Source organism: Dipodomys ordii, unplaced genomic scaffold (genome assembly GCF_000151885.1).
Source record: "Dipodomys ordii isolate 6190 unplaced genomic scaffold, Dord_2.0 Scaffold7, whole genome shotgun sequence".
NCBI classification, from domain to species: Eukaryota; Metazoa; Chordata; class Mammalia; order Rodentia; family Heteromyidae; genus Dipodomys; species Dipodomys ordii.
This window is the reverse complement of record NW_012267223.1, coordinates 4,817,989-4,839,902: the sequence shown is the minus strand read 5'-3', so window position 1 is coordinate 4,839,902 and position 21,914 is coordinate 4,817,989. Positions and strand designations below refer to the sequence as shown.

The window sequence follows — 21,914 nt, the reverse complement described above, 5'->3', positions numbered from 1 at the left end:
CCTCCCTCCTTCCTTCCTTCCTTCCTTCCTTCCTAGTTTTTATAAAAAATTTCAAACATATATATATGAAAGTAAAGAGACTTGATAGTTATCCCCTCTTCCCTCATGTTCTCAGCACCAGTTTCAGTAATTCGTGTTTGCCAGTACTCTTCTCAGCTTGTTAACCATAGGTTATGACAGAACTACTATTCTGGTCCATCTATTTTTTAAAATTCCATTTTATTGTCAAGGTGGTATACAGAGGGGTTATAGCTTCACAAATAAGGTAACGAGTACATTTCTTTTTGAACAGTGTTACCTTCTCCCTCATTTTCTTCCCTTTCCCTCCTCCCCAATTCCCCTCCTCCTATGATCCATCTATATTATGAGAATAGTTTATAGATTCTGGAAATACCTGCTGGATTCTGTGTAGGAATTACAATTCTGTTTCTGGTATCATTAGTGCAGAGAGGAAAGAGGCTGGGGGCATTGTGGATCTAAGATTTCTCGAACTGTTTTTTGTGGAAGAGTAAGATAATAACTAAGAATAAAAACACCTATTTTTTAATCCCCAAATTTACTATTTTTTTTTAAATTTTATTTTATTTTATTTGTGAACATACTGTACAGAGGGGTTACAATTGCATGGGCAGGATAATGCGTACATTTCTTACCAAGCATTGCAGCCTCCTCCTTTGTTTACCCTTCCCATCCCTTCCCAGCCTCCCCCCTCCCCCCAAATTTACTATTTTTTAATCCCCAAATTTGTATTGAGTATAGATATAGAAGAATGGGATGAAACACTTTGAAGATTGTTCTTACTGTATAATTTTTTTTTGGTTTTGTTTTGTTTTGCCAGTGCTTGAACTCACAACCCAAACACCATTCCTGAGCTTCTTTTGCTCATGGCTGGCCCCCTACCATTTGAGCCACAGCGTCACTTCTTTTTTTTTTTTTTTTTTATGGTACTGAGGAATTGAACCCAGGGCTTCATGCATGCTAGGCAAGCACTCTACCACTAAGCCACATTCCCAGCCCAATAATTGGTTTTTGTAAAGCTGGCCACACCCCAAAGCTGAGTTTGCTAGCAAGGTGGTTCCTGGGTATGACTGTGCTCTTGTGTTGGTTTCCATGGTGTCTAAATGAGTTGCTATCAAGATAGTCTCAAGAAAATATTTGGGTTCCTTATCTATATCCATCTTTGCTTTTTCTAGCTAAGAAAGTTAACTAGGCCTTGTGACTTAACATGTAGCTGACCATATGACCTTTGGCCAGAATTATTAGAATTGATCTATTTCACTGTTCGATTGTGTGTGTGTGTGTGTGTATTTACATCCATTATCATTAGTAATGAGTCTCACCCTGAGTACAAATACTATGCCAACTTAAAGTGTCAGCTAAAGGTAGCTATCATAGTAGAAATACTAAATACAACCCAAAAGATTGATTGTGTAGGTGGGAGCGCCGGTGGCTCACACCTGTAATCCTAGCTACTCAGGAGGCTGAGATCTGAGGATCACTCTTCAAAGCCAGCCGTGCAGGAACGTCCGTGAGACTCTTATCTCCAATTAACCACCAGAATACCAGAAGTGGCGCTGTAGCTCAAGTGGTAGAGTGCTCACCTTTGTGCTTACTTTGAGCTGAAGAGCTGAGGGACAGTGCCCAGGCCCAGAGTTCAAGCTCCATGACTGGCCCCCCCCCCAAAAAAAATTAAAAAGACTCATGTGACCTTTGCTCTATGTTTCTATTTACTTTTTATAAAAGCTGTATTAGGTAGGGGGCTGGGATTTATGCTTGTAATCCTAGCTACTCCGGAGGCCAAGATCCAGAATCTAGGTTCAAAGTCAGCCTGGGAAAACAAATCTGAGAGATCTGTATCCCCAATTAACCTACAAAAAAGCTGGAAGTGGAGGTGTGGCTTAAGTGATAGACTGCCAACTGTGAGCAAAAAAGCCAAGTGAGAATTTGAGGACCTTAGATCAAGCCACAGTACCAGAACAAAAATAAAATAAAACTGTATTAGAACATGCATGTGATTTTAAGTAAATATTGTTGTTATTAAGTCACAAATATTTCTTCACTGACAAGGTGTGTAACCTAGAAAATTTGGAGGCTACTGCCTGATTTGCTTGCTTATTTACTATCATTTCCACTTACTTGTTAATATGATTTAATATTTATTGTGTATTAACCTAAATCAAACCTTGGCTATTGCAGAAGTTCATCTGAGATCATTTTATATGCCTGCTTAATTTGTTTGTTCTCTCTCACTCTGTTACTCTCTGCCAATGTATTATGATTTAAATTACAATTTAAAACTGCGCTGGGTTTGGGAGTTGCTCTTCTGAAGAACAGGACAGCTAGGATACAGGCCATTTCCCCCAGTCTGTGGCTTTAGCCCGGACTCCAGTGATTCTTGTGCCATGGCTGTGAAGGTGACCTTGTGACAGGCAGTAGGAGGATGCGGACAGTGTTGATGTTGGTGCTTCCCTCCCCAAGGGCTTCTTAAGCAAATGTTCTCCTTAGTGTCTGTGTGTGAATGTTGACTTTCTGCCTGAGGCTATCATTCATAATAGGAATTTTATGTGTCTGCAAGTCTGTGGCTTTCATGGGGAAAATTAAATTCATATCTAATGCTCTATAATCTGTATTAGACTTTTTTCCCCATTCTCAAAATCCATGATATGCCATGCCGTTTTAACTGATGGTTCTGGCTGTCAGTCATCAGTGCATCTAAAGGAGGTTAAGCCTGATAGTCAAAGCCATGTTTCTTTTTAGTGTGTGTTAGGGGGTAGGGGCAGGCGAGTGAAGAGTAGTCACCTTTTTTGTATGTGTCAGATGGGATTTTTCAGCTACAGTAGCCTCAGGTCTAGCTCTGATAAGAGGTCTTCCCTGATAGGCTTGAGGAAAGGATGAGCAGGGATTTGAGTGACAGGCAAGCACACATGCCTGCACAGCCACAGGGGAAAATAGGCTGCAGTGTTACTAGTGTCAGCTGGGGCGTTATTACACACTGAAGACCATGGAATTCCATTGCTTCCTTGGGCCAAAGGGCTGGTGCTTCCTTTTGCTCAGCATCAAGCTGAGCAAGAGAACGTTGGCCTTGAGCTTTTCCTTGACACTATAGCTGAAAGGGGGCGCACAGTAGTAGTCCTTCTAGACTTTATTATTTTGCAAAAGGTTAATTGTGGCTTTTAATCTTTCCAAGTATTAAATGGGTCCCTTTATAAACAGTGGTCATATAGTTGCAGACAAACATGGCTTCAAAATCCAGCAGAATTGAAGAAAAACGCCTGACCTTTTGCAAACATCATCACAGGACCAGCCTGTGGGCCAGACAGCTGGGGCCTGCTGACTGGGTCATTGTCCCCAGCAACGTGGACTGTCTCCATTTTAACAGATCCAGTTTCAGAAAGAATGAGGCTTTCTACAAAGTAGTGGTGTGGGCTAAGAGCATCTCAGCCTTTCCAGCTGAGCTCCCGATGGAATGAGGGGCTAGCTCTCCACCCACTCCCATGTCTCCTAACAAAATAAAGTTGCAGAAGGACTTCACTTGGCAAGAAATTTAGGGTTAAGGATTTTAGAGCAGGTGAGCAGTGCACAGTGGGGGTTGCATGGAAAGAACAGAGCAAAGACTTCAGAGTGTCTGGGCTTCTCTCTAGATTGGATATTTGACTGCTGACATCTAGAAGTTCCATGTACAGCCATTTTCAGGGAGTTGTTCATGTCCCAGAAGAAAATTGCTATTTGATGAAATGGAAGGGTGATGAGGTTTGCACTGGGGAATCATTTTATGTTTTTTGTGTGTGTGTGTGTTCTTTTCCTTTTGCAAAAGCACCTAGTTTGGGTGCCCAAAGGCTCCTTTGGGGTAGAATTGGTGAGACTGGAGGTGAGTCCTGCCTGGCCAGTCTCCTGGCCTGAGCCTCGCAAGGCTAGTAAGGCATCTGTGGCTGCCTGTTGGTGTAGGTCAGGTGGCAGCCCCTGTCATGCTCTCAGGGTTTCTTACTAATGCTCTTACGGCCTGGCATAGGAGCAGGACCCTGGGCTTTGGACACATGTCTCTCTCTTCTGGATAAGAAGGAATCGATTCAGGTTCTGTCCTGAAAAGCTTTTGCTTTTCAGATTTTTCTTATTCTATGCTTTTCTGCAGTTCTACCTTGAGTTTTCTCTTTGGGATACTAATCAAATCCTCTTCTAAGTAACCCAGCCTGGTCCTGGTATATCTCCAGCTATGCAGCCAGCACTGTACTGGTAGGCTGGGGTAGAGGTGGGAGTTGTCCTGTTTCCTGGTGATTTCCAAGGACTTCAATCCTCATAGCTACCTTCTGGATTACAATTAATGCATGTGGGGTCAGTCAACAAACATTTATTACTACTGGGATTAACAGACTGCTCTGTGAAGTTTGTAAGTCAGTTAAGTAAACCAGGCACTTAACAGGTACAGTGATAGAAGAGGGACAGTGAAGGGCTGCTTCCTGGAATAGGTGTCATCTTTGCCATGACCTGAAGGTTGACAGGATGCTAGCTAGACTGTGGGTGGAGAGTGTAGCTGTGCCATTGGACCCATAGAGGGACCCACATTTGGAGTCAGATAGTCACGTCCCAGATGTGCCATCTCTGGGCCTTGAGAGGCAGCTTACTTAACGCTGTCAGTCCTTCCCTTGCCTGTGAAGTTGTAGGGCATCGGCAGAAGCAAAGGAGATAATGAGCCTGAGGAACCAGGAGCATAAGTTTTATCATCTGTTGTGGTGAATATTAATATTTTAAAATACGTGATTGAAATTTGTTCTTTATATGTATGTATGTGCTAGTCCTGGGGCTTGAACTCAGGGCCTCAAATTTCTGCTTGACTTTTTTACTTTCCATGCTGGCACTCAGCCATTTAAGCTACACCTACCTCCACTTCTAACTGTTTTGCTGGTTATTGGAGACAAGAGTCTCATAGACTTTTCTACCTGGGCTGGCTTCAAACTACAATCCTCAGATCTCAGACTCCTGAGTAGCTAGGATTATAGGTGAGAACCACTAGCACCCAGCTGGTTTACTTATTTATTTAGCCAGTCCTAGGGTTTAAACTCAGGGTCTGGGTGCTGTCCCCAAGCTTTTTTTCAACCACTTTTTTTTTTGTGTTATACCACTTGAGTCACAGCTCCACTTGGAGCTTTTGGTAGTTAATTCAGAGTCTGGTATTAATTCAGTCTCACAGATTTTCCTCCCCTGGTGTGAGCACACCTAGCAATTTTTGTTCTGTGTGTGTGTGTGTGTGTGTGTGTGTGTGTGTGTTTTGTTGGTTGGTTGGTTGGTTCTGGGGACTGAACTCTGCACCTGGGCGCTGTCCCTCAGCTTATTAGCTCAAGGCTAGTACTCTACCATTTGAGCACTACTTTTGGCTTTTTCTGCTTATGTGGTACTGAGGAATTGAACCCAGGGCCTCATGCATGCAAGGCAAGCACTCTACCACTGAGCCACCTTCCCAGCCCAATTTGTTCATTTTTATTGTGTAAACTATACCTTAAAAAGTAGGTTAGGGGCTGGGAAGTTGGCTCAGTGGTAGAGCGCTCGCCTTGCATGCCTGAGGCCCTGGGTTCAATTCCTCAGCACCACATAAGAAAAAAGCCGGAAGTGGCGCTGTGGTTCAAGTGGTAGAGCACTAGCCTTGAGCAGGCCCCACGACCGGACCCTCCCCCCCCCCAAAAAAAAAAGAAGGTTAGATGGCTGGGAAGGTGGCTCAGTGGTAGAGCGTTTGCCTTGCATGCTCAAGGCCCTGGGTTCGATTCCTCAGTACCACATAAGCAAAAAGAAAAAAGCCGGAAGTGGGTGCTGTGGCTCAAGTGGTAGAGCGCTAGCCTTGAGCTGAAGAGCTGAGGGACAGCGCCCAGGCCCAGAGTTCAGGCCCCACGACCGGACCCCCAAAAAAAAAGTAGGTTAGAGCCTGGCGCCTGTGGCTCACACCTGTAATCCTAGCTACTCAGGAGGCTGAGATCTGAGGATTGTGGTTCGGAGCCAGCCCAGGCAGGAAAGTCGTGAGACTCCAGTAAACCACCGAAAACTGTAGTGGCACGGTGGCTTAAGTGGTAGAATGCTTGCCTTGAGCTGAAGAGCTCATGGACAGTACCCAGGCCCAGAATTCAAGCCCCATGACCAAAAAAAAAAAAAGGTTAGGCTTGCTGTTACAGCAGCTTGATAATCCTAGCACTTGGGAGAAAGAGGCAGAAGAATTGTGAGTTTAAGGCCAGCCTAAACTCACTTAACCACCCCCCCCAACACCCCTACTCCAAAAAAAGTAATGTGAGTATAGAGAAAAATTATTGTGACATTTAAAGAATGTGAGATGGGAGGTCAAACATAGTACCTCACACCTGTAATCCCAGCTACTTGGGAGGCAGAGATCAGGAGGATCATTGTTCAAGGCCAGCAAAATGTTGGCAAGATCCCCATTTTAAATCAGCAAGGCAGGCACGATGGTACATGCCTGGTCCCAGCTATAAGGGGGGCTGTTGGTAGGGGGAATAGTAATTCAAAGTCTGTCTGGGCAAACACAATGAAAAATAACTAATGCAAAGAAGTAATAGAATGCCTGTCTAACAAGTACAAGGCTCTGAGTTCAAACCCTAGTTACCACCAAAAGAAAAAAAGAGAGAGAGAATGTGAAATGAGGACCAGAGAGGATGCTAGGCAGTAAGCTATGCTAGACCCATTGACAGATGAGAAAACGGGCGTTCTGAGGGCTTAGCAGTTGTTTGAAGGTGTGCAGTTGATCCAGTGCCTGTGTTCTGACCAGCAGTGTTTCATGTAATCAGATCTGAGCAGGGTAAGCTCTCACTTAAGCTAACAAATGATTGCTCACAATAGACGTGTCATTTAGGTCTTGATCCATGGGTGGTGGTGATTTGTTTCTTGGCTGCACAAAGACAGATATGTGCTGGTTCCGAAAGGAGGAAATCTGTAGATGAAAGGGCCTGCCCCAGAAAGCCACAGCAGCTGGGGCACCGGAGGGTGGCAGGGCGGAGGGGGGCATTGCCTGGTTCTTTCCTAGCCTCTCACTTCTGCCGCTGTCCTGTGGCAGTAGGGTTTATGTTTTTAAACTTAGGTAGGTAGAACCTGGAACACTTCCCCCCTCACATTCCGCTGAGTCAGGTTGTTCTAGAAGTCCTGGAATTTGGCAAGTGTCAGCAGAGAAGTGGGGTAGGCGCTTACTGGTCTAGAACACGGCCTAGTGCAGGGTTCTGGAGGCCTGTTTCAGGCCCCTGGGCCAAAAGATCCAGCTCCTTGACGTTCTGGAAGAAGCTGTCCCTGTGAACCACCTTCAAGAATTTTCCTGGGAGCATTAATGAAGGCACCTGTTTGATAGACAGGGCAGAAGGCTAGCTCATCATGGGGGTATGTCTGTCCTGCAGACAGATGAGCTGAGGCAGTGTTTGCACCAGCTCATGCCCCTAGGTGTCTTGTTTTACTTCCTAAATCTGAAAATTGAATCTGAAAGCTTGATGTTAGTTTCTCCATAAAGGAGAAATGTTCCTCTAGAACTACAAGTGTTTTTTTTGTTTTTTAAAAGACTTTAGTCTTTGTGCCTAGGTTTTAAATATTCTTAGTCCTGAGTTTTCAGTATTCCCAGTTATTTTTCTAAAGGGATTTGAATATCTACAACAGGACATATTACCTGGAAATTGGATTATATTTTCTCATTTCAATGTGCAGAATACAGTGTAAAAACTGCCACCACTAAGCAAGGCACTGGTGGCTCACACGTGTAAATCTAGCTACAATCTAGCTACTCGGGAGGCTGAGATCTGAGGATTGCAGTTGGAAGCCAGCCTGGGCAGAAAAGTCATTGAGAATCTTATTTCCAATTTAGCACCAAAACGATGGAAGTAGAGCTGTGGCTCAAGTGTTACAGCTCTGGCCTTGAGCATAAAAGCTCAGACAGTGCCTAGGCCCTAAGTGAGATACCTCTTGTAGTTAAGACTGTATACTGAAAGTGTCAGATCAGGAAAGGAGAATTTCGTGTCAAGTGTCTAAGGGCCAAAAGCTTGAACTTGAGACTCACTTAGTCCTGGGCTGGCTCTCACATGTGGCTACAGAGCCCTTTAAAGTGTGCTGGGATCAAACCGAGAGCCTGCGGGTGCTAGGCAAACATTCTCCTGCTAAGCTATACTCTTAGCATGGGCACCTAGTTGGAACTGAGTTGTTCTAAGTATAAAAACTAAAGACTGGGCTGGGAATGTGACTTAGTGGTAGAGTGCTTACCTAGTATGCATGAAGCCTTGGGTTCAATTCCTCAGTACCACATAAACAGAAAAAAACAGAAGTGGCTCTGTGGTTCAGGTGGCAGAGTGCTAGCCTTGAGCAAAAAGAAGCTCAGGGACAGTGCCCAGGCCCTGAGTTCAAGCCCCAGGACTGACAAAACAAAAACAAAAAACAAGATTAAAGACAGTATAAAACAAGAAAAAGTATTTTCAGTTACTAACATTTTTACATGTTAAAATAATGTTTTGAATATACTGGGTTAAATATATGGTTAAAACTTTTCCTACTTTTGGGGCTGGGAAGGTGGCTCAGTGGTAGAGTGCTTGCCTGGCATGCATGAGGCTCTGGGTTCAATTGTTTGGCATCACATAAGCAGAAAAGGCCAGAAGTGGCACTGTGGCTCAAGTGGTAGAGCGCTGGCCTTGAGCTGAAGAGCTGAGGGACAGCACCCAGGCCCAGAGTTCAGGCCCCATGACTGGACCCAAAAATAAACAAAAAAAAAAACTTCACGTGCTTTATTTTTTTCTTTCTCCTTTTCCTTTTCCTTTTCTTTCCCTCCCATTCCCACTCCTCCCACTCCTCTCCCATGTCTTGTAATCTCTGTCCCCTCCCCTCCCCTCCCCTCCTCTCCCTTTCTCTCCTTCTTGGACTCAGAAACTTCTACCTCAACAGCGTGTGTATGGTTCAAACACCTACCAAATGAGTCATAGTTCCTAGGTAACTTTTAGGGCACCTATTTCATCTGGAAAATTCTCTGTCAGGCAGAGTGTTAAATGATAAGTGCTGAATATAGTTATGAGACAAACTTTAGTATAATTTTTGGCATCTTGGGCATTTGTGTTTTGTCTGTACACATCAGTATTTGCTTTTTTTCTTTTTTTATTGTGAGAATATTGTACAGAGGGGTTACAATTACATTGGCAAGATAATGAGTACATTTCTTTTTTTTTATGAGTACATTTCTTATCAAGCATTGTAGCCTCCTCCTTTGTTTCCCCTTCCCCCCCCTTCCCATCCTCCCCCCGCCCCCCCCCCAATATTTGCTTTTTTAAAATAAACTATCAGTACATTTATGTTGACTTTAGGAGGGAAAGGAGACTTGGAACACAAATTTACTCACTTAAGTTACTATTTTTTTAACTTTGGCATGTTTTTGATTGTGTCTCCTTGTCCAGTGTCTAGTTTTCATCTGCTTTATCATACAGTTTCCATGAGACCAAGTGACATTGAAGTTTACTCTGAGCATTAGAATGGTAATAATGTTTTATAAAATGTCAAAGATTGTTTGCAAGTCAAGTGAGAAGAGTATTAATATGTCTATTTAAGAAAGCTAGGAAAAAAAAAAAAAGAAAGCTAGGGCCAGGCACTGGCTCACGCCTGTAAACCTAGCTACACTACTCAGGAGGCTGAGATCTGAGGATCACGGTTCAAAGCCAGCCAGGTAGGAAAGTCCTTGAGACTCTTACCTCCAATAAACCACTAGAAAACCAGAAGTGGCTCTGTGGCTCAAGCGGTAGAGTGTTCACCTTGAGTTGAAGAGCTGAGGGAGCACTCAAGCCCAGACTTCAAGCCCCACTACCGACAAAAAAAAAAAAAAAAATAGAATGAAAGCTAGGCTTGCTGGGCGCTGGTGGTTCACGCCTGTAATCCTAGCTACTCAGGAGGCTGAGATCTGAAGATCACTAGCAGGAAAGTCTGTAAGACTCTTATCTCCAGTAAACCCCTAGGAAACTGGAAGTGGCGCTGCGGCGCTGCGTCACTGTGAAGAGCACTCACCTTGAGCTGAAGAGCGCAGGGACAGCGCCCAAGCCCAGAGTTCAAGCCCCACAACCAATCCCCCCCAAAAAAGGCTAGGCTTTCAGCGGGGCACTGGTGCCTCATGCCTGTAATTCTAGCTATTCAGGAGGCTGAGATCTGAGGATCACGGTTCAAAGCCAGCCTTGGCAGGAAATTCTGTGAGACTCTTATCTCCAATAAACCACCAGAAAACCCTGAGTAGCACTGTGGCTCTGGTGGTAGAGCACTAGCCTTGAGCTGAAGAGCTCAGGGACAGTGCCCAAGCCCAGAGTTCAAGCCTCAGGAACAACAAGAAAAAGAAAGCTAGGTTTTCAATGTACATCATGTAAAAAGTATGTAACTTAAGAGCAGAGAAAGGAGGGGGAAAATGGGCGAGTATGAAGGAAGGGGTGACACTGACCAAGAAACAGTGTACTAAAAACCTAGCTTATGAAATTGTAATCTCTTTGTACAGTGATTTAATAATTTAAAAAATACATGAAAAAAATTCCACTAGGTTGACAGCACAGCTGTAATCTAAGTACTCAGGAGGCTGAGGAAGTAAGATCCTGAATTTGAGGCTAGCCTGGGCAATACACAGACCCTGTCTCCAAAACAAAACAAAAAGGCAATATAAACTAACAACAACAAAAGCAGACTGGACAGAATTAATTCATCTTCATATAAAGTCAGGCAGAGAGAGTTGCTCAGTCATATGAACAAATACCTTTGAGTTTCTTGATTTTCCTGTCTGCTGTAGAACAAGGAAGAACAATATATTTAGGGTAATAGACATTGCTACCTGTCCTTAATCCAGACTTTTGGTTATCAAAACCATATCAGATTGCTCCTCAGCATTGATCTGCCTGCTGAGTACAATCTCAGCAGCTTATGGTCTTCAGAAAGCTGGCATTTGTATCACTATTAAGTTTGGTGCCTGAGCCCTGTTTTCACACTGAATCATGGGTGTGCGCACTCTGATTTTAATAATGAATTTTTTTCTCCATCAGGGATGGATGAATGAGATTTACAACTATGATCCAGAAACTTATCATGCGACTTTGACTCATTCAGTCTTTGTGAGACTTGAGGGTGGAACCTTAAGACTTTCCAAGCCCAATAAAAACATATCCAGGAGAGCGAGTTACAATGAAACAAAGCCAGAGGTCACCTACATCAGCCAGAAAATCTACGACCTCTCTGACAGCAAGGTGAGCATGAGTAATTTCAGAAGCAGACAGCTTAAATAAATGAAAAGCATGTGGAGTCTTGTTACTTTATTTCACACCCCTCTCCCCACCAAAAAAAAAGTTTTGTTGTGGTTATTTAGGAATCAGTATGAATTAGGAAAGTACCTCTCAAACTTCAGTGTACAGATGAATCACCTGAGCGTCTTTCAAAGTGCGGGTTCTTGTTCAGCCACTGTGGGCGGGGTTCTTCAGCCATACTGATGCTGCAGGCCCTCCAGCCACACCTCAGAAGCTGGGCGTCCTATACTCACAGGTGCCAGAATACTAGTAAAGTCTGCTCTTTAAGTGTGGAAATTGTGCAGATGCAAGAGAACTACATTTTGGAAAAGTAATATAGATTCCATTTTTATGAGAAATATAAATTATTTGATACTCCACAAAGTTATATGTTTTGGTTCTGATAATTTCATTTGAGTTGTCTTTAAGGTTCTCCAAACAATGGAAGCATGGAATTTTTGTATACATTTTTTACTTGACACTCAGCATTGACTTAAGCTTCACATCTGAATTGATAATTTCCGCCCCCAGCTTAATTTTTACCCAGGGTCACTAGACTTAGGTGGTATCCAGACTTAGCAGGTGATAATCAGAAAGGCATTATAATTATGCTTCAACCTCCTAAAAGTCGTAACTATTTGTACCTGTCAGATGATTCTTAAATATCTGCATTCTGGGATGATTTTGAAAATGAATCATCTATGAAAATTTATTCCAATTTCTATGGTCATGTTATAGATAGATGTTAAAAATTATTTCACTTTCATCATTTTAGTCAGAAGTTCTAGGATACTTGTGTTGGTGCTATGCATAATATTAATGCACAGTGTGTCTTCTCTTTGGTATATGAATCATCATTTCCTTTCTCTGTAGATTTATCTTGTACCTAAAAGTTTGGCTCGCAAACGAATCTGGAATAAAAAGTACCCCATTTGTATCGAACTTGGTCGGCAAGATGACTTTATGGCTAAGGCTCAGACTGATAAAGAGACTTCTGAAGAGAAGCTACCAGCTGAAAGAGAGATGGGAAGCGAGGATCCTAAAAAGCCACCCCACCCTCAAGAGGGAACAAGACCTGGCCAGCGAGATCAGATACTGTATCTGTTTGGGAGAACTGGCCGAGAAAAAGAGGAGTGGTTTAGGAGATTTATTCTGGCATCAAAGCTGAAGTCAGACCTCAAGAAGCCACCTGGTGTTTCTGGAAGCAAAGCAGGTAATGGCATTGTGCTAAGTGCACATACATTTTTAAAGTGCCTTTAGGGAGAAGATTGGAAAGGAAGGAAGGAAGGAAGCTCACCCTGAATTGGTTACTCTCTACCACTTGAGGTATGGTCTCATGATTTACGAACCTTTAGATTGATCTCTGTAACTCTTTATGCCAAGTCAGTTCACCAGCAATGGGTCCATTTGCAGATACATGTGGTTAGTTTTTTGTGGTTCCCTGGAATTACATTTGCTTTGTACATGTTGTAATGTTTTGAGGGAAGAGGCAACAGAAAAGCTTTGTTAAAGAAAGCATGAGGACTAGGGGTGGTAGAGCATGCACTTAGTATGTGCAAGGCCCTGAATTTGATTCCCAGCTGGGAAAGGGGGTGGAAAATAAGGTGAGTCTACGGGATACTTCAGGGGCTGGGGCTCTCAAGCTCCTAACTGAAAGATGGTCTCTTTGGAGTTTTCTGTGAGCGGTGGAATAGAGCTAATTTGCTTTCTGCTCACTTTCCATTTTGCCCTGATAGCATGCACCATTTATCTTGACTTTGGGCTGTGGCAGTGCTGTTTTGACCTTTTCCTAAAAGATCACCAGGAGCAAATAAATAAGTACCTGCCACATGTACTTCATTGCTCCCATTTCTCTCAGTTATCTTGGAGAAGAAGAAAGCGTGTTCTAAACATTGGTTATCATGACATCCAAGGTATTTTTTTCCTGTGGAAAATAGCCCTGTAAATATATTTTAAGCATTTTAGCAGCTTTTCTACTTAACCCAGGGTTTTCCTGGCTCAAGGCCATTTTTGTCATTTGTACTAATAGCTATCACTTCCTTGCTCCAGGGCTTTTGCCTACCCACAGCAGGCACAGCAGCCCCTCCGGGCACCTGACCCACAGCCGAAGCAGCAGCAAAGGCAGTGTGGAGGAGATCATGTCCCAGCCAAAGCAGAAGGAACTGGTGGGCAGTGTGAGGCAGAAGATGCTTCTAGACTACAGTGTGTACATGGGCAGGTGTGTGCCCCAGGAAAGCCAAAGCCCCCAGAGGAGTCCTGTGCAGAGCGCAGAGAGCAGTCCCACAGCTGGGAAAAAGGTAAAGGTGCCTGTGACCAGGACTTTCTGCTCTTCTTGAACTCATTTCATCATGCATGGGAGATTGAGCACCCATGTGCCAGGCGCTCCATGTTCTAGGCTCTGGGAACACAGTGTTGAATGAGATGGAAAAGGACCCTTGTGCTCCAAAAAGAGCTCATGCTCTATTCAGAAGGACGACAAGAAGTGAACATCTAGTGGTTCATGGGAACCAAAGCTGGCTAAAGGAGACCCAACTGCTGTTTTAGATGGGTTGTGGTGGAGAACGTGACCATAGCACTGTGAGGGAGGAGATTCTCAGAAGGGGCTCCCGCAGAAGTTAAGGCCTCATAGCAGGAATGTGGTTGGGATATTCCAGGAACAGCAGTGAGGTTGGGGTGGCCAGACAATGGCCAAGGGCAAGAGAGGGAGGCTGCAGAATCAGCAGGATCCTGCAGATCAGTTTCTAGGGCGATAAGAGGCTCTGGAGGTTTGGCAGGAAGTGACATTGGTCTAAGTCTTGGTAGAGAACAGTTGTAAGAGGAAAGCAGTGGGTGAGAAGGGCCTGCTGCCATGAGGGTGGGCTGAGGTCAGGTGGCAGCAGTGGTAGAGACAGTTGACTGGCTGGAGGAGGAGGAGCTGGCTAGATTTGCTGCCAGCTGGGCAAGAAAGTCCATGAGACTCTTTATCTCTAACCACCAAAGCTGGAAGTAGAGGTGTAGCTCAAGTGGTAGAAGACCAGTCTTGAGTGAAAAGCTAAGGGAGAGTCCCTAGTCCCTGAGTTCAAGCCCTGAAACTGGTACACAAACACACAAAATAGTAATACTTCTATTAGGGTAGTGAGATAAGGGGTGTTTTCTACAATGCATACATGTTATTCTTACAGTCAGGGAAACAAGCAAAGATGGGAGAAGAGTCTTCTGTTGTATCCTGTCCTGGACCATGCTGATACCTGTGACACCTTTGTAGCAGCAGCTGTGGACAGCAAAACTCAGGAACAGAGGCACTGAGCTCACTCTGTGGCAAAATGACTAGCTGGCATCATCCCTAGCCATTTATAATAGGAAATGTTGCACTACAAACTTGAATACATTCATACAACTTTGGTTTTATTTTTTTATTTTTTATTTTTTTTGTCGGTCGTGGGGCTTGAACTCTGGGCCTGGGCGCTGTCCCTCAGCTCTTCAGCTCAAGGCGAGCGCTCTACCACTTGAGCTACAGCGCCACTTCCGGTTTTCTGGTGGTTTATTGGAGATAGGAGTCTCAGGGTCTCTCCTGCCCGGGCTGGCTTTGAACCTCGATCCTCAGATCTCAGCCTCCTGAGTAGCTAGGATTACAGGCGTGAGCCACCAGCGCCCGGCTCAACTTTGGTTTTATTTATTTATTTTATTTTATTTTTATTTTTTTGTCAGCCATGGGGCCTGAACTCTGGGCCTGGGCACTATCCCTCAGCTCTTCAGCTCAAAACAAGCATACTACTACTTGAGCCACAGCACCGGTATTCTGAGTGGTTTATTGGAGAGAAGAGTCTCATGAACTTTTCTTGCCCGGGCTGGCTTTGAACCATGATCCTCAGATCTCAGCCTCCTGAGTAGCTAAGATTATAGGTGTGAGCCACTGGCACCTGGCTCACTGCTTTGGTTTTAGAAGTTTGTTTGTTTGTTTGTTTTTTGCCAGTCCTGGAGCTTGAACTCAGAGCCTAGGCGCTGTCCCTGAGCTTCTTTTGCTCAAGGCTAGTACTCTACCACTTGAACCACAGTGCCACTTCCAGCTTTTTCTGTGTATGTGGTACTGAGGAATCAAACCCAGGGCTTCATGCATGCCAGGTGAGCACTCTGCCACTAAGCCACATCCCAGCCCTAGAAGTCAGTTTTTAATAAAATACATCTCAGCAGCTATTCAGATGGTCTGGATAGCCTTGTTCAGCCTCAGACCATTGAACTTCCCAAATGTTGTCTTTGGAAGTTGTCTGGGAAGTTATGCCTTCTAAACACAAGTGTGTAGTGGAAATAGATGAATATTCTCCTCACGTTCTCCCTGCAGCCAAATGGCAATATTAGGAAATGTCTGCACATTTATTCTTCTACCTCTAAATGTTTATGACAGTCGTTGGAAATGAGTTCTTCCAAGCAGCCCTGGAGTCCAGATCTCCGAGGCAAAGCTTCTTTGATGCATTGTCAGTGTTCTGCTGCTCTCGACTTTCCTTTGTTCTTCATGCCACTGTGGAGAGAAGTCTACATTAGAAAATAGGAACTGTCAGAAAGGAAACCAGCCTGTCAGTTATTTCAGCACATCATGTGCCATTGGCTTGGACATACATTGTGAAACAGCCTTTGTTTCTTGCTGTTTTATGTGAAACCTGTTTCCTGTGAAGACCAGCATTGTAAAGAAAAGCTGATAAAGGGGTGACTCTCCTGGTTTTTGTTTGTTTGTTTGCTTGTTTTTTGTTTTTGTTTTTGGTCGGTCGTTGGGCTTGAACTCTGGCCTAGGCGCTGTCCCTCAGCTCTTCAGCTCAAGGCTAGCACTCTACCACTTGAGCCACAGTGCCACTTCCTGCTTTTTCTGTTTATATGATTCTGAGGAATGGGACCCAGGGCCTCATGCTTGCGAGGCAAGCACTCTACCACTGAGCCACCTTCCCAGCCCGACTCTCCTTTTTGAGAAGGAGAAAAGCAAACTATTCTCTCTTTTTTTTTGTCGGTCATGGGGCCTGAACTCTGGGCCTGGGCACTCTGAGCCTTTGGCTCAAGGCTAGCACTCTGCCACTTGAGCCAGAGTGCCACTTCTGGCCTTTTTTTTTTTTTTGCTTATGTGGTGCTGAGGAATCAAACCCAGGGCCTCGTGCATGCAAGGCAAGTACTCTACCACTGAGCCACCTTCCCAGCCCCAGACAGTCAGGACTAATATGGGTAGCAGCTTGGAACTGTGTAGATAGCCTGGTGGTCATTGGTGTCCCATTGATGACTGTGTAGATAATCTCCTGGAACTCAAAGACCGTAACTTCTCAAAGGCTGCACTTTGTTGTCTTTGGGACCCAAGATGTCAGGCAGAGAGAAAAGTGACAGTAACACAGAACTTGTAGTATGACCGAGCAATTGTTGTCTAGGACCTGGTGCAGACTTCTGCCTGTCCGTCCAGGACCTGTGGCAGAAAATGTCCTCATTAATGTCCAAAGACATGACAGCACTAAAAAGCCCAGATAGAATGGCCACAGCCATTGGAGTAAGGTAGGGCCATGTCTGAAATGCAAGAACCAACATGTATTTGTTTGAAACTAGGATTTCTTTTTTGTTGTTGTTAAACAAGATTCTTGTTGGGCTCTGGGTAGTTCACACCTATAGTCCTAGCTGCTCAGGAGGAATAGTTACTGGATCTAGAGGATTGTGATTCCAGGCCTGCCTGGGAAGAAAAGTTGGATAGAGTTATTTTCCAAATTCCAGCAGAATGTAGAGCTCAAGTGGTAGAGTGCCTGCCTGGTAAGCCAGCCAGCTGAGCAAGTGCATGGCCCTGAGTTCAAGCTCCAGTATTGCCCCTCCTCCCCCTCATCAATACTCATGAGAGACCTTGGAAAACATCCAAATAAGTATTCTTAGGGCTGGGAATGTGGCTTAGTGGTAAAGTGCTTGCCTGGCATGCATGTAGCCTTGGGTTTTATTCCTCGGAACCACATAAACAGAAAAGGCTGGAAGTGGCACTGTGGTTCAACTGGTAGAGTGCTAGCCTTGAACAAAAGAAGCTCAGGGACAGTGCCCAGGCCCTGAGTTCAAGCCCCAGGACTGGGGGTGGAGGGGGCAGGGACGGGGAGAGAAGCATTCCTAGAACATGGCATATGTAGTAGCATAAGACTGAAAAAATTTGAGTGAACTCCCAGGTCTCCAAAGAGAGCAAACACAGATAGCTTTGCCTTGAGAAGTAGTCAGGGCTGCTGAGCAGTCTACTGGGCTTGGGCAAGGCCCTGTGTCTGGCTCTCTGGCTCAGACCCTCAAAAGTCTGGACTTCAGAACTATCATATGTAGCTTTGTCCCTAGACCTTGGGGAGCTTCACAGTCAGACTGGAAGTGACTTATGTACTGTACCCCTGGCTTAGGCACACAGTTGTGATGTGGGACGGTTACAGCTGCTCAGAACAGGTCACACTGGCATGAATGCCCAAGTACAAGGCACGGAGAAGATGACCATGAGTGGCATATGGCCATAGCATGGGTGCTGGATAGCTATGAAAGGGTGAGCAATGTACAGCTTCCTGCACATCTGGATCTTTTGATTTGCTTTCCAAAGCTCATTGGTTCTATGGTGCTATTAAAAAAAAATTCTGTCACACTCAGGAGGAGGAGGGAGATGGCATGACTAACCTAAATCCACCCAAAGCAAGAAGAGAAAGGAGAGAAAAGTCTCTGAGTCAGGCTGACTCTTAAACTAGGGACTTCTCATCTCTCACATGGGAGCAGATTCACTCACATCTTTACCAGGGTAGTGGGACACATGAATGAGACAACTTGAGGAATCTTGTATGTGAACAGCAGTATGTGGACTACAGCAATAACCACAGTAACAATGCTGCCTTTCTGAGTTCTGCGCCCATTACCTGTGCTAGCATTGAATTTCATAGTACCCTCTGCAGCTATTGCTGCTGTTTTCCCTCCTTTATCCCTGTCTCTAGCCCTTGCCAGACTGAGACACATTGTCTGCTCCTAGTCTAGGACATTAGAGGCATAGCTTTGCTCCCAGCAGCCAGGGAAGAGGTTTCAGGAAGGCGGCTGTATCAAGGGCAGTTGAGGGTGAGTTGGGGAGAACAGCTGTCCTATGGCACACATCCCATCTCTTCATCTCATGGAGAGGAGGCTCTGAAACTCCTGATGCAGCTTAACTCAGTGTTTTTGGAGGTGTGATACAAGCAGGCATCAGTATTTTTAAGATCAAGATCAAGGCCAAACTTGAGTTTTGGCCAATGGGAAACTGAGTTCTTCCTGGAGAAGTCCACACTTCTGACGAGTACATGTCTAGGCCTCAGCTAGGAAAAAGAGAAAGCAGGCACTTGATAGATAATGTTGTTGATACCAAGTTAATTTAGGAGACTGGGTGATTTTTCTGAGATAATGCGGTGGGATATTAGCTGTTCACAGGAAGACTGGTAGAAAAAGAAAACAAAGAAGGTTACAGCTGCAATGGCGGCTTTCATTTCTCCTTTTTCTATTCACAGTCATGACATGGGACTTGTAATTTATAGGAACAAATCTCGGCTCATGCAGTCCTGTTTCCATAGGAAGGGCCTTTCGAGACTTTTTGAAAATAAGCACCTGTCTTATTCTCCAGTTGTCTCCTAGCTAATTTTGGTTCCTTTTCTTTTACCAGTTGCCAGAGGCTCCACCCTCTGAGGAGGGAGAACGAGAAGCCTGGGTGAATGCCTTGCTTGGAAGAATATTCTGGGACTTCTTAGGCGAGAAATACTGGTCAGATCTGGTGTCTAAGAAAATCCAGATGAAACTCAGCAAAATAAAGGTATTGTTTTCAATCCACGAGGCTTCTAAGTCCCCAGTTCTTCATTTCTGGATGTTCTATGTGTCTTATTCTAAGTGAAAAGTAACTTAAGCATATACATACGAGGGTGCAAAGTTCTTCTCAGACAACACATACAGACCACATCTGGGGACCCACATGAATGTCCTGTCTACTTGTCTTCTTATGTTGCCACATCATTATGACTTAGGAAGATGTGAGCTCCTGAAAGTGATTCATCTTAAGTAGTTCTCTTTGAATTAGAAACAATCTTCAGTTGTCTGTCCAGAACCCATCCAGGCTTATAGTGATCCAGGCTGAATGGTCTATTTGAAATGGTCTATTGAAAATGGTCTATTTGAATGGGCCAGTTAGCGCCAGTTCTAAATATGTCTGTGGTTGACCTTTGCTTTTGGCTAGGTAGCACTTTATTTTGGGCTCTCTGCTGAAGAAACACTCTTGATGCTAAGCCAGGCCCACTTGGAAGTGAGTTAAAGCTGCCTAAGTGTTCCTTATGATGGTCATTAAAGTGTCATGTGCTAACCAGGAGACTTTTTGAAGGCTCCTTAGATGTAAATCTTGAGCCTGACCAAAATCCCACCAAGGGAGAATACTTTGGTCCCCAAGTCTTCATTGAGGCTTTGCATGGCTGGTTGCTTAAGACAGTGGGTCTGAAGTGTTTTGGATAATTGATACCTTCAAAAAGCAGAAACATGTGGATCCTTTCCCTTGCTAAAAGCATGCTGAGCCTGGCACAGTGTGCAGATCTGTAATCCCAGCTGTGTTGGAAGGGTAGGAGAATTACAGTCTGAGGCCACCTGCAGGAAGGTCTAGAGGCTGTGGCCCAATACCTCCAAAAGAGGGAGGGGGGGGGAGCAAAAGAGAATACATACTGAGAAAAATTGAAAATTTTACTCATAATTTTAGAGAACTCTAGGTCAAGAAACTGAGCTAACGTAAAACTAGAAGGAAACACGAGCATAATGAACTTCAGTTCGATTTTAGTCTTTCTCTGGGTAAAGAACACCCATATCTGAGTGCTGGTAGCTCCTGTCTATAATCTTAGCTATTCAGGATGGGTTCAAAGTGAGCTTAGGCAGAGAAGTCTGTGAGACTCTTATCTCCAAATAACCACCAGAAAACCAGAAGTGGAGCTGTGGCTCAAAGTGGTAGAATGCTAGCCTTGAGCACAAAAGCTCTGGGATAGTACTCAGGCCCTGAGCTTAAGTCCCCATGACAGACACTCCCCCTCCACCCCCCAACCCCCCAAAAAAAGCCTAGTCAAGTTATGGCAGTATACCTGCTACCCGCAGATGGGTATCTCTTCCTTCCCCTCTCCCCTGCAAATAAAGAAAAGGAGCTGTCTTCTGCAACTGGAAATACAGAATTGGGGGCAGAGGTCTTTGTGTTCTCCAAATAAGTTGAGGATTGATCCCACTTCTTCTAGCCAGGCCCATTGGAAGGGCAAGCTTGCCCTTTTTCCAAGGCGGGAAGATAGCTCTTGGATCAGAAAGAAAGTAGGGTATGTTTAAGCTCTTTCCTGGCCAGTGGTTTCAGACATTCCAAAGGCATTGGGAGGCATTTCCCAGCCTTCTCTTGGGAATTCTGGTGCCTTAGCCTTATGGTGGAGTATGATTGCTTCCTCATTCTGTAAGAAGTCAAAGAAAAGCCTCCCTGCCTGCTTTCCTATTTCTCTTCCTTCCTCCTTCCCTCTCTTTTTTCTTGGGGGTGGTGGTGCTTGAACTCAGGACCTGGGTGCTATCCCTGAGTTCTTTTGCTCAAGCCTAGTGTTCTACCATTTGAGCCACAGCTCCACCTCCAGCATTTTGGTAGTTAATTGCAGGTAAGAGGCTTACAGATTTGTTTGCCTATATTGGTTTCTATCTGCGGTCCTCAGATCTCAGCCTCATGAATTTATAGGCATAAGCCAGCAGCTCACATGCTGGACATGTAAGCTTTTGCAGAAGTTGAAGGAAAGTCTCCGACTCTGATTTTCTCCTTGTGCTGGTCATGTAGGTTTTTACAGTCCAAAAGCTTAAACTTCCCCTTGCTTTTGAGGTCCAAAGTACTAAAAGGTTAGAATGGAAAAGAAGGGGCTACATTTAGCAGTCAGAGAATTCAGAAGGGGCTGTGACCCTTCTGTGTCAGCTCTGCCCTCACCTCCCACAAAGCGACCTGAAGACAAGAGGAGATCCAGTCAGGAACAAACAGGGAGGCAGGAGGATAGTTGCAGCATCTGGACTTGTCCTGCAGTCTCAGATCGTCACCCTGCACATGAAGATGGCTGTTGTGAAAGAGCAGCTGTGTGCGCATCTGGTGCCCCAGGATGACTTTCAGACAAACTGAGTTTCTGCACCAGTAGCAAGTATGCTCTTAACTTTGGCAGCAGAGGAAGTATAGTCTTGGGGCTGTGGGATTTTGTATCATCAGATGCTGCTGTCATTGCACACGGTGTTTGACTTATCACCCACTACCCTGAGCATGTCCAATATACCTAACCGTTCTGTAACTATTTGAGTTTACTCAAGAGGATAAGAAAAATAAAATGTTCCTAGGTTCCCATCTCACTGAAGGGGCTTTGAGTGGGAAGCAAACAGTTTCTAAGTTGAATGTGAGGTCTCTTGCTTTCTTCAGTGTAGGAAAGAGGCTGCTCCTGGGCAGAATGCTGAACATGAAAGGAGGAGCTAGCTGTAGGTGTTCTAGATTCTTGGGTTTGAGCAGGTAGATGGGTGAGCAATAGGGAAAGGGACCTGTTGGTCATCCCTCCCCACTGTGTTCGCTATAGTTGGAAGCCACCCACTGTGTTCCTTCTCAGTGCCAGGTGCCTTCAGGGTCTGTCTCAGCTCCTTCTGTCGCCTTATGGGGAACATAGAGTACAGGATGTGGTTGAGAGA

The 21,914-nt window shown here is 44.7% G+C and overlaps 1 protein-coding gene across 3 annotated transcripts in view; it reads left to right on the top strand.

Annotated features, from left to right (window-relative positions):
* Tex2 (testis expressed 2) overlaps window positions 1-21,914 on the top strand; it is a 91,555-nt gene that overhangs the window by 43,545 nt on the left and 26,096 nt on the right. For all 3 annotated transcript variants that reach the window (XM_013037932.1, XM_013037933.1, XM_013037934.1), the window contains exons 3-6: window positions 11,013-11,213; window positions 12,123-12,462; window positions 13,299-13,546; window positions 18,877-19,023. In XM_013037932.1, coding sequence (XP_012893386.1) covers window positions 11,013-11,213; window positions 12,123-12,462; window positions 13,299-13,546; window positions 18,877-19,023 — 936 coding nt within the window. The remainder of the gene's footprint in view (window positions 1-11,012; window positions 11,214-12,122; window positions 12,463-13,298; window positions 13,547-18,876; window positions 19,024-21,914) is intronic.